Source organism: Pecten maximus, chromosome 2 (assembly GCF_902652985.1).
Source record: "Pecten maximus chromosome 2, xPecMax1.1, whole genome shotgun sequence".
Taxonomy (NCBI): domain Eukaryota; kingdom Metazoa; phylum Mollusca; class Bivalvia; order Pectinida; family Pectinidae; genus Pecten; species Pecten maximus.
Window position 1 is genome coordinate 39,129,104 of NC_047016.1, and position 17,980 is coordinate 39,147,083.

A 17,980-nucleotide genomic window follows, 5' to 3' on the forward strand; every position below is an offset into this window, starting at 1 on the left:
TCTTTTTTGAATGAGATCTTTAATTCCATGTATTTTCTTGAAGCAAGACATTAGGTACATATCCTACACAGTCAAACCTGTCATATGTGTCCTTCCAAGGGAAAGACAATGAAAAAATGTCATTTATGACAGGTGATCTCTTAATCAGGGTTCACAGGTAACTTGTATAGTAAATAACATTGGATGGAAAAAATAGGGTCACATATGAGAGGGAGTCGTTTAATTCTGGTGGTAACTAAGGCAGGTTTGACTATACCTATAGTGTGACAGCTGTGAAATTCATACTTTTTTCAGCGAGATACAGCATCTGACAGGTACGAACCTTAAGAACCAGGAGGATATAGATCTTCTCCAACAACAAAAGGAACATGCTGAGGACGAGCTGGAAAAACTGGAGAAGGAGCTCGGCAGAAAGGGGCCGGGATCTGGAGGTGAGAGTCTGATAAAAGATGAAGGAATTATTAAACAGGCTGGTAGGTTAGTGGAGGTACCTTAAGGTGTAGATGGAGGGGATATTGAAACTTTGAGGAGTTAATAAAGGATGTGGAGTTGGGGGATGGGTACTTTAAGGTGTGAAAATGATCAAGCTAAATATTGAGGAAAAGATGGGGATGTATGTTAACCTAAATGGAGAAATGGTTTGAGTTGCAGGCTAGAGAAAGGGATGTGAAGAAATGAAGAGAAACAGATAGATTTCTGGGTGATAGTGGTTTTGGGGATAAGCTTTATATTAGTACATTGTGTTTCTGTTTCATTAGTACCTTGTGTTTCTGTTGCATTGTCAATAAGGAACTAACACATGGAAAATGCATATGTGTTTATCATTTTAAAGATGCATATCTAGTTAACAGTAACCACAAGAAAGAGATGGGGGGATAAATTGGGAAATAAGCAAGTTTGGTGCATTTTTGTCTTGTTAATCATTGGAATGGTATGTGAATGTCAATATATTAGAATGACTGAATGCTATTGTGATTAAATTGTTTGGCATGTGGCATGCTGAAGCCAACAAGAGTTATTTCCCTTCCTTTGCAGTTTTGTTCATATGTTACAGTTTTGTTTGTATGCGGCATGTGTATGACCTTCCATCAAAGTAAAAGGTTTTAACAGCTTTGACTCTAGTTTATGATTTGGGCAATGTGAATTTAACCTGATTATACAGAAATAAAAACTGAACCATTTTTACATCAATTTAGTATGCAAAAACATGAATGAGTTCAATTGATTATCTGCATAAAGGATTTTTTCCTTTATCCCACATCATATAGAGTGTTCCCCCCCCCCCCCCCCCCCCCAGACTATCATCAACAAAATTATTTGAATATCTTACTTGAAGGATGCAATCATTTGTAATTTCTCTTGCATGCTTCCATATTTATGCTTTTGATGAAATTTAATTCTCTGTCCAGACTGGTGGACGTTTATCCGATATATTGTCCCAGAGATGAAACACTGTATCATGATACTGTCAACACTTCCTGGGGGAACACTCACATATTAATCTGTGTTTGTATTACATATTCATTGTTTGTTTTACATATCTATTGTGTTTTATATTATATTGATTATGTTGACTGGTTATCATGTTTGATGTTTTGCTGTTTCGTTACCTCGTATGTTCTTGCATGTAGCAACTGTCGTGCTTTGTGAAGGACACTACCCTACTGGACGGTCAGTCTTTCCTCCTCAACAGCCATCTCCAGGTTTGTCTCCGGTCACTTAATGGTCAATCATACTGACCAGTCTCACCACCAAACAATTTATACTCACAAATAACATGGTATCTCTACACTAATAATGTAGTATCTCATTACACTATGCTTGTTTTCCTTGAGAAATTTTTAAGATTGCACTAAATGCATATGTCTAAATCTGTAAGAATAATAGTAGTTTTTATTTCATCCCGTCAAATATTCCTTTTGTTAATGAATTTCTGAAAATTTTGATGCATCCATGATAAAAATATCATTTGGATTGCCTTAATCTGCCAAAAATATTTTAAATTTACTCATTCTGTCATGATAAGATATACTTCAATATAGATTGAATTGGTTACAATCTGTATAGTACTGGTTAGGCTACTAGATGCAAATTATATTTGGGCAAGCTTATATTCAATATATACATGTATGTAACAGTAATTAATTAGCCACAATATCTCATAATCAGTAGGAAGATCATGTGACCTCTATGTAACCTCAAGTGATGATCTGTGGTGTTTGTTCGGTCCTAGCCCAGGGTGTTTGTGTATTTCGTGGAAGCCGAAGTCAAGCCCTGTTTATTGCTAAATAATCACTGCAAAGCATAAATAAATCTAATAAACTATGCAATTAAAAACATTTAAAAAACAGTGGTATGTACTGGGTCAATAAAGATACCATTTAAGGAAAGGGATGTTCAGTGTAAAATTGAATAAATCAGTTTGTGAAATGCAGATGACATGTTTAATTTTTAACCCAACATGAACAAAAACACAATTTAGATTGATTAAAGCTATGCCATATTCACATTGATATGGGGATTTCCTCTGAGGGTTCTTGGAGCCAATAATGACCCCATTCCTAATTGAAAGTATTTTATATTTAATTAAAATTCCCAAAATTTGCAGTTTATTCTTCCTAATTTACAAATTTTCTTCTCATAATGGGGGAAAAAAATACCCTATCTTAAAGGAGTGAAAAAACACTTTGCTATACTTCTAATCATGGATACAAAAGCACATTTTGGTATGATGCAATGATGTCACTACTCCAGTATATTTGTAGGACATGATAGTAGATTGCTTCCCTTTATTAACTCTCTGAACCATAATCATGGACGTTCTTTGTGCTCGGTTATAAAATTGTTATATCATTTTAATCCGCACTATATAACACTAATCTGCAATTGATATGTCGATAATAAAAGAATTAATTTCGCTTTTCTGTCATATACATGTATATCCATATATTACTCAAACCTTATTCTAATCTTAAACAAAGTTAGAGAGTTTGTCTAATTAAACCTTTTTTATAAGAAATTAGATACATGTTTTTGGAGAGAAAGAAAACATAAATATTTTGAAATTGATTACCAGGTAGATTAACTTGTTATGAGAAAAAGCATGGTCATTATGTGAGAAATTTGAATACAATCATGAATAAATATTGATGAAGATACTGGTATTTTCTTTTGAATTAAATCAAATTAAGATGTTTATGTATCATTTGCATGTGCTTGATTGTTGTGTGAGTACTGACCACATCTTCGTTTTATGAAAGTTTAATTAGTTAATACATGTATTGTTAAAATTGGAACATTTCTGATAACTTTCGACAATATAGACAAAAATTTACCTTAAAAAGTGTGTTTACCTAGCCAATGATGATCTAATTCAGGATGCAGTTGATGACCAAAATGAAGCAATTAAAAAAATGGAGGAAAAAGTCAAGGATGGTGAATTGAAACTGAAAGACAAAGATGAAACAATAGGGGTAAGTATGGAGATACAGGTGTAAAACAATAGGGGTAAGTATTGAGATACAGGTGTAAAACAATAGGGGTTAGTATGGAGATACAGGTGTAAAACAATAGGGGTAAGTATGGAGATACAGGTGTAAAACAATAGGGTAAGTATTGAGATACAGGTGTAAAACAATAGGGGTAGGTATTAAGATACAGGTGTAAAACAATAGGGGTAAGTATGGAGATACAGGTGTAAAACAATAGGGGTAAGTATGGAGATACAGGTGTAAAACAATAGGGGTAGGTATTGAGATACAGGTGTAAAACAATAGGGGTAAGTATGGAGATACAGGTGTAAAACAATAGGGGTAAGTTAAGTATGGAGATATGGGGGGTGTTTATCCTTCCACAATTTATTAGCTCACCTGGTCCGAAGGACCAAGGTGAGCTTATGCCATACCGTGGCGTCCGTCGTCCGTCGTCCGTCCGTCGTCCGTCGTCCGTCGTCTGTCGTCCGTCCGTCAACAATTGACTTCTTCTTCATAACCACTGATCAGAATTTGACCAAATTTGGTCAGAAGCCTCCCTATGGGTAGGGGACTCAAAATTGTACAAATGATGGGGCTGACCCCCCAGGGGCCTGAGGGGCGGGGCCAAAAGGGGTCAATTTGGCTACATTGATATAAACGACTTCTTCTCTGAAACCGATCAAAGGATATTGCTCCTATTTGTCTGGAAGTATCACTATGGGGTGGGGATTCAAAATTGTACAAATGGTGGTGCTGACCCCCTAGGGGCCTGAGGGGCGAGGCAAAAATGGGTCAATATAGCTATATTGATATTAACGACTTCTTCTCTGGAACCGAGCAATGGATATCACTCATATTTGCCTGGTAGCATCACTTTGGGGTGGGGATTCAAAATTGTACAAATGATGGGACTGACCCCCTAGGGGCCTGAGGGGCGGGGCCAAAATGGGTCAATATAGCTATATTGATGATACCGACTTCTTCTCTGAAACCGAGCAATGGATATCACTCATATTTGCCTGGTAGCATAACTTTGGGGTGGGGATTCAAAATTGTACAAATGATGGGGCTGACCCCCAGGGGCCGGAAGGGCGGGGCCAAATGTGGTCATTTGGGCTATATTTATAAAAACAACTTCTTCTCTGAAACCGAACAAACGATATTGCTCATATTTGCCTGGTAGCAACACTATGGGGTGGGAATTCAAAATTGTACAAATGGTGTGGCTGACCCCCGGGGGGCCTGAGGGGCGGGGCCAAGAGGGGTCAATTTGGCTAAATTGATATGAACAACTTCTCATCTGAAACTAAGCAATATATATTGCTCAATTTTGACTGTGAGAATCCCTTTGGGGTAGGGTTTCAAAATTGTACAAATGGTGGGGTCTACCTCCCTGGGGGCTGTGGAGCGGGACCAAAAGGGGTCAATTCGGCTAAATTGATATAAACAACTTCTTCTCTGAAACTAAGCAATGGATATCACTCATATTTGCCTGGTAGCAACCCCCTAGAGTAGGGATTCAAAATTGTACAAATGACAGGACTGACCCCCAAGGGGCCTGAGGGGCGGCGTCAAAAGGGGTCAATTTGGCTGTATTGATATAAGCGACTTCTTCTCTGAAACCGACCAAAGGATATTGCTCCTATTTGCCTAGAAGCAATCACTATGGGGTGGGGATTCAAAGTTGTACAAATGGTGGTTCTGACCCCCTAGGGGCCTGAGAGGCGAGGCAAAAATGGGTCAATATAGCTATATTGATATTAACGACTTCTCTGAAACTAAGCAATGGATATCACTCATATTTGCCTGGTAGCATCACTTTGGGGTGGGGATTCAAAATTGTACAAATGATGGGACTGACCCCCTAGGGGCCTGAGGGGCGGGGCCAAAATGGGTCAATATAGCTATATTGATGATACCGACTTCTTCTCTGAAACCGAGCAATGGATATCACTCATATTTGCCTGGTAGCATAACTTTGGGGTGGGGATTCAAAATTGTACAAATGATGGGGCTGACCCCCAGGGGCCGGAAGGGCGGGGCCAAATGTGGTCATTTGGGCTATATTTATAAAAACAACTTCTTCTCTGAAACCGAACAAACGATATTGCTCATATTTGCCTGGTAGCAACACTATGGGGTGGGAATTCAAAATTGTACAAATGGTGTGGCTGACCCCCGGGGGGCCTGAGGGGCGGGGCCAAGAGGGGTCAATTTGGCTAAATTGATATGAACAACTTCTCATCTGAAACTAAGCAATATATATTGCTCAATTTTGACTGTGAGAATCCCTTTGGGGTAGGGTTTCAAAATTGTACAAATGGTGGGGTCTACCTCCCTGGGGGCTGTGGAGCGGGACCAAAAGGGGTCAATTCGGCTAAATTGATATAAACAACTTCTTCTCTGAAACTAAGCAATGGATATCACTCATATTTGCCTGGTAGCAACCCCCTAGAGTAGGGATTCAAAATTGTACAAATGACAGGACTGACCCCCAAGGGGCCTGAGGGGCGGCGTCAAAAGGGGTCAATTTGGCTGTATTGATATAAGCGACTTCTTCTCTGAAACCGACCAAAGGATATTGCTCCTATTTGCCTGGAAGCAATCACTATGGGGTGGGGATTCAAAGTTGTACAAATGGTGGTTCTGACCCCCTAGGGGCCTGAGAGGCGAGGCAAAAATGGGTCAATATAGCTATATTGATATTAACGACTTCTCTGAAACTAAGCAATGGATATCACTCATATTTGCCTGGTAGCAACCCCCTAGGGTAGGGATTCAAAATTGTACAAATGACAGGGCTGACCCCAGGGGACCTAAGAGGCGGGGCCAAAAGGGGTTATTTTGGCAAAATTGATATAAACAACTTTTTCTCTGAAAATAAGCAATGGATATCTTTAATATGTGACTGGTAGCATTCACTTTGGTTAAGGATTCAAAATTGTACAAATGATGGGGCCAGCCCCCTGGAGGCTGAGGGGCTGGGCCAAAAGGGGTCAATTTGGCTAAATTGATATGAACAACTTCTCTGAAACAGCTCATATTTGACTATTAGCATCCTATTGGGGTAGGGATTCAAAATTGTATAAAGGAAGGAGCTGACCCCCAGGGGGCAGAGGGCAGGGTCAAAAGGGGCCAATTGGTCTAAACAAGATCTTCTCTGAAACTAAGCAATGGATATCACTCACATTTGTGTGGTAGCATCCCTATGGGGTCGCGCCAAAAGTCAATTTCATGTCATGGATTAATGCACTTTTGGCATTTTTAGCATTAGATAAAACCAATGTACATGTACCCATATAAAATGCTTATGATATATATTGACATAGCAATACCAGCGACAAATATGCTTAAGCATCATTCTTGTTTCATATCTCATGAAACCAGGTGAGCGATACAGGCCCTCTGGGCCTCTTGTCTTGTATCTAGGCAGGCTATATCTCATTTGCTGCTTGTCATAAGAATTTGGAGCATTCATGTCCTTAAAAGGTCAACCTGACCTTCATTTTGGCCTTCATCAAAGGAAAGATTGTCAGGGTTGGCGCCTGATCTCCTGTCAATGACAATTCTACTTGGGGCGAAAGTTCACTTTACATGGGGCAAGGGCTCACTCTTGCATTTAACTTCTGATATTGCCAACTAAAATCAGTGATATTCCTGAAATCATTCACATTGATAACACTAAATTCAATTATTGGTTTATTGTATATGATGAGTCCCTGTCAAACATTCAGTGTACATGTATGGACTTAGTCCGAAAGATTTCATCATCTGTGCATTCTTTGTACATAATGTCACATCCAGTTGAAGACTAATTCTCCCAATTGTCTTGATTATATACTGCTGTACTAACTTGACAACACATTTGTCAATTGATTCCATATTCCTTATTTCAGAAATTAGAGGACCTCCTGAAGGCTGTTGAATCCAACCGAAAGGTACGTACAATGTAAATGATATTCCTTCCTTTTTTCAATGGATTTGGATATATTTTACTATCTATTTGACTGGCCTCCATACAACCAACATCCAATCCTTCACTGACTTAATTAGTTATTAAAGTTATTTTCAACAGTTTACTTATGATACTTTTGACAAATGTCTTTTCATTCTGTAAAAAGTCGAGATACTTTTGACAAATGTCTTTTCATTCTGTAAAAAGTCGAGATTTGCTTTGTCCATAATTTATTCTGATTTGTAACATTGCCTTATGCATTTGTTTTGAATGATACTTATAAATTAATTTATGTATAAGAAAATGGGTATTGGGGTGTGGGTCCAGTATCATCCGCAATAGTGTAGTATACTATATACTGTATTGAGAATCTGATTTGTCTATAGGACTGGGGATGCCAATGTTTTATCTTATAACTTCATATGATATTTTGAATAAAGTGATCGATTTGATTTATATGTAGGATATGGAGAATGCTTTACTGGATTCAGAAGATCGATTGCTTAAAGAGAGGACAAAGGCTGACATACGGGACAAAACCATCAAAGGTCTCCACACTGTAATCACTGCCAAAGCCAAGGAGGTAAGTCCACACTTGTTGCCTGTAAAACTTCACAACTGTTAAGTATACATGGGTGAAAGTAAAAGGTTGACTTTGAACATTCTTATACTGTAATTATCCAGCAATAAGTCCATGCCTTGTAATAAACCCAACTCTATCCTTAGCAGTTCAATGGAAATGCTGACAGATGTTATTTATGGTCCTGTGATAAGTTCATATCCTTACCTTGAATCAAAGGTTATGTATTGGCCCTTTGGAGTCAGAGGTTATGTATTGACCCCTTGGAGTGAGAGATTATGTATTGACCCCTTGGAGTCGGAGGTTATGTATTGACCCCTTGGAGTGGGAGATTATGTATTGACCCCTTGGAGTCAGAGGTTATGTATTGACCCCTTGGAGTCAGAGGTTATGTATTAACCCCCTGGGGTTAGGGATGAGGTGTTGACCCCTGGAGTCAGAGATTATTTATTGACCCCCTGCAGTCTGAGGCTATGTGTTGACCCCCTGCAGTCTGAGGCTATGTGTTGACTCCCTTTGAGTCTGAGGCTATGTGTTGACCCCCTGGAGTCTGAGGCTATGTGTTGACCCCCTGCAGTCTGAGGCTATGTGTTGACCCCTGCAGTCTGAGGCTATGTGTTGACCCCCTGCAGTCTGAGACTATGTGTTGACCCCCTGCAGTCTGAGGTTGTGTGTTGACCCCTACAGTCTGAGGCTATGTGTTGACCCCTGCAGTCTGAGGCAATGTGTTGACTCCCTTTGAGCCTGAGGCTATGTGTTGACCCCCTGCAGTCTGAGGTTGTGTGTTGACCCCCTTGCAGTCTGAGGCTATGTGTTGACCCCCTGGAGTCTGAGGTTGTGTGTTTACCCCTGCAGTCTGAGGCTATGTGTTGACCCCCTGCAGTCTGAGGCTATGTGTTGACCTCTGCAGTCTGAGGCTATGTGTTGACTCCCTTTGAGCCTGAGGCTATGTGTTGACCCCCTGCAGTCTGAGGTTGTGTGTTGACCCCCTTGCAGTCTGAGGCTATGTGTTGACCCCCTGCAGTCTGAGGCTATGTGTTGACCTCTGCAGTCTGAGGCTATGTGTTTACTCGATTTGAGCCTGAGGCTATGTGTTGACCCCCTGCAGTCTGAGGTTGTGTGTTGACCCCCTTGCAGTCTGAGGCTATGTGTTGACCCCTGGAGTCTGAGGCTATGTGTTGACCCCCTGCAGTCTGAGGCTATGTGTTGACCCCTGCAGTCTGAGGCAATGTGTTGACTCCCTTTGAGCCTGAGGCTATGTGTTGACCCCCTGCAGTCTGAGGTTGTGTGTTGACCCCCTTGCAGTCTGAGGCTATGTGTTGACCCCCTGGAGTCTGAGGTTGTGTGTTGACCCCTGCAGTCTGAGGCTATGTGTTGACCCCCTGCAGTCTGAGGCTATGTGTTGACCTCTGCAGTCTGAGGCTATGTGTTGACCCCTGCAGTCTGAGGCAATGTGTTGACTCCCTTTGAGCCTGAGGCTATGTGTTGACCCCCTGCAGTCTGAGGTTGTGTGTTGACCCCCTGCAGTCTGAGGCTATGTGTTGACCTCCTTGCAGTCTGAGGCTATGTGTTGACCCCCTGGAGTCTGAGGTTGTGTGTTGACCCCTGCAGTCTGAGGCTATGTGTTGACCCCCTGCAGTCTGAGGTTGTGTGTTGACCCCTGCAGTCTGAGGCTATGTGTTGACCCCCTGCAGTCTGAGGCTATGTGTTGACTCCCTTTGAGTCTGAGGCTATGTGTTGACCCCCTGCGGCTATGTGTTGACCTCCTTGCAGTCTGAGGCTATGTGTTGACCCCCTGGAGTCTGAGGCTATGTGTTGACCCCCTGGAGTCTGAGGCTATGTGTTGACCCCTGCAGTCTGAGGCTATGTGTTGACCCCCTGTAGTCTGAGGCTATGTGTTGACCCCCTGCAGTCTGAGGCTATGTGTTGACCCCCTGCAGTCTGAGGCTATGTGTTGACCCCCTGCAGTTGGGGATTATGTTGATCTCCAGGTCTTATTGTGGTATAAACATAGTATTTTATATATTTGATACAATTGTTGATTTAGGTATTGATGGCATTTCTACATGTATCTATCTTAGTTAAGGTTGGGGTATATGATTTTACAAATATTCCTTTGGAAACATACAGTGTTTGAAAAGTTTTAAGCTTAAATATATAAATGACACAGGTAAAATCAGATCTGACAATAAGTGCCTTAATTAAGGTTTTACTACATTGTAATAGTTTAGTTCAAATAGAAGTTGAGTTATATTTACTAACATTTGTACTGTACACATTGGGGAAGTATTAATTTCAATTTGTAACAAATAAGATGATGGTGTAGAAGAAATACCAGAAATATTTCTATTTTTCTTCATCTAGATGGAAGGTCTAGTAGAGAAGGTGAAGGCGAGAGATGAGGAGATAAAGAAGATGCAGGAGGAATTTCAGGATGCTGCAGAACTACGACAGAAGGTAGGAGATGATAAACTACATCAGGACCAGCATGTGTTTATCCTGATATTCTTGTTTACTCCTATCAATGTATGCTTGAACATTTGTTTGATTGTTTTTATTTGAATAGAAAATGTTCTATGACCGTTTGTGATTTTATATATGAATAGACTTTTGTATATCACAACCAGTGTCAGATAGACACTAGTACTGCCATCAGACATATACATGCTTACTAACCTACCCAAATAAAATGTTATATGAATGTAAGATATACGGTATGTTAAAATGATACATAAGTGTATTTATGTTATTTATAATTATGCTTTTAGTAATGTCATGCTCTTAATTAAGTGATGAATTGCTGCTCCTGTATGAATTACTTTATTTTTGCATGTTATAGGCTGAATCTTAAACGTTGTAGTCGAATTCTGGGAAATTTGTTCAGAAATTATTTGCATGTTTTGTTGAGTTCAAAGGATGCTTACGTCACATCTTGAGTGTTTGTTTTAAAAAAAAAGGAAGACATTCATATCAACAGCAAAGCTAGAAAAAAGGATTGTCTGAAAAATATTTTATGTATACATTGTAGCGGATTGTGGCGGACACTTAGATTAAGTTATACAACAAATAAATTATTAACATTTACCATTTAGTACTGATTTAAAAAAAAAAATCTGGAAGGTTTGGACCTTAACTTGAAGAATTGTGGATGTAGTCACTGCTTCATCCATGTAAAACTAACTAGCCTTACTAGTCGGAGTAAGGGTTAGTTAATACCGTGGTTACTAGTCTAAGTAAGGGTTAGTTAATATCGTGGTTACTAGTCTAGGTAAGGGTTAGTTAATATCGTGGTTACTAGTCTAAGTAAGGGTTAGTTAATATCGTGGTTACTAGTCTAGGTAAGGGTTAGTTAATATCGTGGTTACTAGTCTAGGTAAGGGTTAGTTAACACTGGTTACTAGTCTAGGTAAGGGTTAATTAATATCGTGGTTACTAGTCTAGGAAAGGGTTAGTTAATATCGTGGTTACTAGTCTAGGAAAGGGTTAGTTAATATCGTGGTTACTAGTCTAGGTAAGGGTTAGTTAATATCGTGGTTACTAGTCTAGGTAAGGGTTAGTTAATATCGTGGTTACTAGTCTGAGTAAGGGTTAGTTAATATCGTGGTTACTAGTCTAGGTAAGGGTTAGTTAATATCGTGGTTACTAGTCTAGGTAAGGGTTAGTTAATATCGTGGTTACTAGTCTGAGTAAGGGTTAGTTAATATCGTGGTTACTAGTCTAGGTAAGGGTTAGTTAATATCGTGGTTACTAGTCTAGGTAAGGGTTAGTTAATATCGTGGTTACTAGTCTAGGTAAGGGTTAGTTAATATCGTGGTTACTAGTCTGAGTAAGGGTTAGTTAATATCGTGGTTACTAGTCTAGGTAAGGGTTAGTTAATACCGTGGTTACTAGTCTGAGTAAGGGTTAGTTAATACCGTGGTTACTAGTCTAAGTAAGGGTTAGTTAATATCATGGTTACTAGTCTAGGTAAGTGTTAGTTAATACCGTGGTTACTAGTCTGAGTAAGGGTTAGTTAATACCGTGGTTATAAGTCTGAGTAAGGGTTAGTTAATACCGTGGTTATAAGTCTGAGTAAGGGTTAGTTAATACCGTGGTTATAAGTCTGAGTAAGGGTTAGTTAATACCGTGGTTATAAGTCTGAGTAAGGGTTAGTTAATACCGTGATTATAAGTCTGAGTAAGGGTTAGTTAATACCGTGGTTATAAGTCTGAGTAAGGGTTAGTTAATACAGTGGTTATAAGTCTGAGTAAGGGTTAGTTAATACTGTGGTTATAAGTCTGAGTAAGGGTTAGTTAATACCGTGGTTATAAGTCTGAGTAAGGGTTAGTTAATACTGTGGTTATAAGTCTGAGTAAGGGTTAGTTAATACTATGGTTATAAGTCTGAGTAAGGGTTAGTTAATACTGTGGTTACTAGTCGGAGTAAGGGTTAGTTAACAGTGGTTACTAGTCTAGGTAAGGGTTAGTTAATACTGTGGTTACTAGTCTGAGTAAGGGTTAGTTAACAGTGGTTACTAGTCTAGGTAAGGGTTAGTTAAAACTGTGGTTACTAGTCTGAGTAAGGGTTAGTTAATACTGTGGTTATAAGTCTGAGTAAGGGTTAGTTTATACCGTGGTTACTAGTCGGAGTAAGGGTTAGTTAACAGTGGTTACTAGTCGGAGTAAGGGTTAGTTAACAGTGGTTACTAGTCTAGGTAAGGGTTAGTTAATACTGTGGTTATAAGTCTGAGTAAGGGTTAGTTTATACAGTGGTTACTAGTCTGAGTAAGGGTTAGTTTATACCGTGGTTACTAGTCTGAGTAAGGGTTAGTTTATACTGTGGTTACTAGTCGGAGTAAGGGTTAGTTTATACCGTGGTTACTAGTCTGAGTAAGGGTTAGTTAATACTGTGGTTACTAGTCTGAGTAAGGGTTAGTTAATACCGTGGTTACTAGTCTAAGTATAAGGGTTAGTTAATACTGTGGTTACTAGTCTGAGTAAGGGTTAGTTAATATGGTGGTTACTAGTCTAGGTAAGGGTTAGTTAATACCGTGGTTACTAGTCTAAGTAAGGGTTAGTTAATACCGTGGCTACTAGGCTGAGTAAGGGTTAGATGATATCGTGGTTACTAGTCTAAGTAAGGGTTAGTTTATACTGTGGTTACTAGTCTAAGTAAGGGTTAGTTGATACTGTGGTTACTAGTCTAAGTAAGGGTTAGTTAATATCATGGTTACTAGTCTAAGTAAGGGTTAGTTAATATCATGGTTACTAGTCTAAGTAAGGGTTAGTTAATATCATGGTTACTAGTCTGAGTAAGGGTAAGTTAATATCATCGTTACTAGTCTGAGTAAGGGTTAGTTAATATCGTGGTTACTAGTCTAAGTAAGGGTTAGTTAATACCCAGCTGGTTACTAGTCTGAGTAAGTGTTAGTTAATATCATCGTTACTAGTCTGAGTAAGGGTTAGTTAATACCGTGGTTACTAGTCTAGGTAAGGGTTAGTTAATACTGTGGTTACTAGTCTAAGTAAGGGTTAGTTAATACTGTGGTTATAAGTCTGAGTAAGGGTTAGTTAATACCGTGGTTACTAGTCTAGGTAAGGGTTAGTTAATATCATGGTTACTAGTCTGAGTAAGGGTTAGTTAATATCGTGGTTACTAGTCTGAGTAAGGGTTAGTTAATACCCAGCTGGTTACTAGTCTAAGTAAGGGTTAGTTAATACTGTGGTTACTAGTCTGAGTAAGGGTTAGTTAATACTGTGGTTACTAGTCTAAGTAAGGGTTAGTTAATACTGTGGTTACTAGTCTTAGTAAGGGTTAGTTAATACCGTGGTTACTAGTCTGAGTAAGGGTTAGTTAACACTGGTTACTAGTCAGAGTAAGGGTTAGTTAATACTGTGGTTACTAGTCTGAGTAAGTGTTAGTTAATATCGTGGTTACTAGTCTAAGTAAGGGTTAGTTAATACTGTGGTTACTAGTCTGAGTAAGGGTTAGTTAATATCGTGGTTACTAGTCTGAGTAAGGGTTAGTTAATACTGTGGTTACTAGTCTGAGTAAGGGTTAGTTAATACTGTGGTTACTAGTCTAAGTAAGGGTTAGTTAATACCCAGCTGGTTACTAGTCTAAGTAAGGGTTAGTTAATACTGTGGTTACTAGTCTAAGTAAGGGTTAGTTAATACCGTGGTTACTAGTCTGAGTAAGGGTTAGTTAATACTGTGGTTACTAGTCTAAGTAAGGGTTAGTTAATATCGTGGTTACTAGTCTAAATAAGGGTTAGTTAATACCGTGGTTACTAGTCTAAGTAAGGGTTAGTTAATACCGTGGTTACTAGTCTGAGTAAGGGTTAGTTAATACTGTGGTTACTAGTCTGAGTAAGGGTTAGTTAATACCGTGGTTACTAGTCTAAGTGAGGGTTAGTTAATACTGTGGTTATTACTAGTCTAAGTAAGGGTTAGTTAATACCGTGGTTACTAGTCTTAGTAAGGGTTAGTTAATACCGTGCTTACTAGTCTTAGTAAGGGTTAGTTAATACCGTGCTTACTTGTCTGAGAATTAGTTGTTTGTACTTACAGCAAAATGGCTTAGCCATTTGTATAGGTCACAGTAGATTTCACAGCCGGAGAACTGTCATGACTTCAAAATCAAATGCTACACGATCATGATAAAACAACAGCTCATGGGGGAAATGCATTTTATTTCTGGCTCAGAAGACAGAAATTCACAGTGCAGCATGAACATCAGAATACAGGAAAATTTGACACGGGTTTGATGGAAACCCCAAATTCAGACACACCAAGATAAGGCCACCTTGTTTTGTTGAAAAAATGCCAAAATTTCCCTGACAACAAAATATGCCAAAGTACAGTTGTGCAATATTTGTCCATATACTCATTCTTAACCCGGGCACTGGATTGTTTGTAAGTTAATCCCTGTTATAGTACATTCAGTGCTCATTTGTGACCAGACTGACAGGATTTGTTTGACTTATCAGACTTGTGCCAAGATGTGGTTTCAAAAAGTTCCTGACCGGACAGAAGGTTATCTATACACATATGTAGGACAACCAAAGCAGCTACTTTAAGTACAGAGGTTACCAAAACAAACTTTCTGAATGTGTTGTTAGTTTGGTTGGTTTTACTCCAATAAAAGGTGTGGGGGTTTTTTCCCACCTAAAGATGGCAGTACAAGTTGCTATCTTAGGATATTGATGAAAACTTTAAACACAATATTAAATTAGATTATAATCATGATGCTATAGTGCCAGTTTACATGTAACCTAATTATTTTGTAGTGGTTTTGTGGGTATTTAACGTCAGGATGCCTTTCCAAAGTTAACAAGCAGCTTTACTGATTCAGAAGTATATATCAATAATTTTCCGCAAACATTAAATAATTACATCAGGGAAAGAACTATACTCAGCTATTGGAAAGTTTTCAGCAGATAAATACATGTTTTCTTGAATATATATAGAATAGGAATAACCATATTAAGACATTTCATCTGATACAAATGTACAGTAATCCCTCGACCTATCGCCACTCGATAATAACGCCACCCTCGCATACCGCCATCTTGTCCCCTAGAACGGATTTTTGCACTCTTTAATTCCCCCGTTAAGTCCGCCACCCTCGCATACCGCCATCCGCCATATGTTTTCAAAAACAAATGTGCCAAATCACTGTATATTTCCCTCGATTTCACCGCCATGTTTTTATCGCCGTGGAACTCTTTAGTGTCCTATTTTTAGATACTGGTACTTCCCCATTCAAGCACAGGTGAAGTTACGCTTCAGTGATTCTATTCGCTGATCGAATCGTCATCGGTATTGACAAGAGGAATGTTTGTTTTGTAATAAAATAAGTTATGAATTCTACTCACATTGTGTATGTGTAGGACTGACTGTCCGACAATTTGTTGATGCGATAAACAGACAGAAATTACTGAAGTGCAGACAGAAAGCGACATTATTGACTACGTTACAAGTTTTGGCGACAGTGAAAGGGACCTTAACACTGACGGTGACGAACCACAACATATTCCGAGCGGAACAGAGGCAAAAGCCACTATAGAAACGGCAATGCGATTTCTAGAAACATCGGACAAAACAATATAATTAGAAATAGACTCTTGCAGAATGATTTTAAAAAAATTACCGGAAATTATCACAGACAATATGCGACAAAAGCATATCAGTGATTTTTTTTTACCAAACTACAAAAACAATAACCATGTTTAGACACTCTTACTGTTCAGTACCTGAAATTGAAATGTTTGTGTTTTCTGATTTGATCACAATAAAAGACACTGGATTTCTACATTTTTGTTTTTGTCAAATTTGATACTACCGCCACCCTCTTTATACCGCCAATTACAACAAGAACAAACGGTGGCGGTATAACGAGGGTAGACTGTAGCTGTCTGACTATAAAATCCAATTTTAAATCTCTTATTTCATGACCTCAGACCCTGACGTTTCTCAGGGCCTTAAGTCTAGGATTAGGAAGTTCACCAAGGATGTTTTCATTGTATAATGTATGTTGACTTGGTGTAATTTTATCACTATCGGAACTCCCCGCCAAACAGACATAGAATTTTATAGTTACATACCATTGGTTTAAACAGATAAACTTTTAATAGCTTTAAATTTAGACATCTGTTTAAATTTAGATCAATTACTCTACCTTTGACTTCTAATTAATTGAAAGACAAAATGTGTTTAAGACTTAAATATTTGCTCGTGTGTTGACATGGGTACATTATATGATTATGTGTAAAATGTTTGTGGTTGATATTATTCTGTTTGTTACCATGTTTCTTGTAAATTGTTTTGTGTAGTTGATGTGAATCATTATCACCAAATGGATTTTGAATATTTGTGAACACCTTTAGACTGTAAAAGACATCTTTATCTTTTGATGTTTTATTTTAACAATGAAGACTTTACAATATTAATGGTACCAGACAGAGAATGTTTTGTTTTTAAAGTTGCAGAGAGAAGTAATGCTTAAATATTGTATCATTCTGAATCAAAATCATTGATTTCAAAATCCATTTGAAGAGTATTTGTTTGGAATGAGCTCCACAGACTGTACACAGACATGTTATAACTTTGTGTTGTGCTGTTTCTGCATGGATAAATTAGGAGTTAGATCGCCAACATGAGGAGATCAACTTGTTGGAGCAGAAAGAGGCCACTATGAAGGTTCGCCTGGCAGAACAGGAGAGCGAACTGGAGGTAATCTGGTGTTGTGACACCTTTATTTTATAACTGGTGGTGGTTTCTCACGGTTACTAGTACACATGTTAATAATGGCTAGGTATCTGTTTGTAAGATAACTCTACCTGCTCCTTTTCACAAGAGGATGAGCCCCATTGTCAGAGTTGGAAGTCAAAGGTCAAGGCCACTTCAGGTCATTCAGGAAATCTGTTCCATATAAAGCATGTCTTTATAATCAGAAAAAAAGTTTACCATGGAGGTCAATTAACCTTGACATAATTTTCTGGTTCGTAGTTGTTTTTCAGAGTTAGAGGTCAAATGTCAAGGTCATTTTGATTCTTCTACTTATGTATAGGACATATGAGTCAGAACATAGGCAGATTTACCCATAGGGCTCTGCGACAGAAAAACATTGACATATTTCTTTCTGAGCACTTTTGTTTCTAGCCTTGTAGTTTACACCAGATGGCATTGTTGCCATGGTAAGGATTTTAGTTACCATGGTTATAACCATGCCATGGCCACACCAGCCAGGGTAACAAGTCAATCGAACATCTATAAATACATCAGCTGGACTATACTATTACTTTGTCTTTTCATCTTCCTATTGACCAGTACTTGTTCCATGCTTTTCAATTTATTGTGTCTGAAAATTGCAAAATCATGTATTAATTCGCACATCTAATAAAGTAGGGATCACTGGATGCTGCTTACAATATTAAATAGATTATGGTCTTTACTTATTCACTCGCACATTAAAACAGAAAAAGAAACAAAA

General features: G+C 38.7%; 1 protein-coding gene across 7 annotated transcripts in view; it reads left to right on the plus strand.

The window, feature by feature from the left end:
* Positions 1 to 17,980, plus strand: part of LOC117322038 (golgin subfamily B member 1-like) — a 58,918-nt gene that overhangs the window by 725 nt on the left and 40,213 nt on the right. For 5 of the 7 annotated variants that reach the window (XM_033876749.1, XM_033876750.1, XM_033876754.1 and 2 more), the window contains exons 3-9: positions 295 to 431; positions 1,632 to 1,703; positions 3,378 to 3,473; positions 7,370 to 7,411; positions 7,892 to 8,011; positions 10,373 to 10,465; positions 17,128 to 17,220. In XM_033876749.1, coding sequence (XP_033732640.1) covers positions 369 to 431; positions 1,632 to 1,703; positions 3,378 to 3,473; positions 7,370 to 7,411; positions 7,892 to 8,011; positions 10,373 to 10,465; positions 17,128 to 17,220 — 579 coding nt within the window. In that variant the 5' untranslated portion in view covers positions 295 to 368. The remainder of the gene's footprint in view (positions 1 to 294; positions 432 to 1,631; positions 1,704 to 3,377; positions 3,474 to 7,369; positions 7,412 to 7,891; positions 8,012 to 10,372; positions 10,466 to 17,127; positions 17,221 to 17,980) is intronic. The other 2 variants (XM_033876753.1, XM_033876752.1) reach the window with 2 other exon arrangements.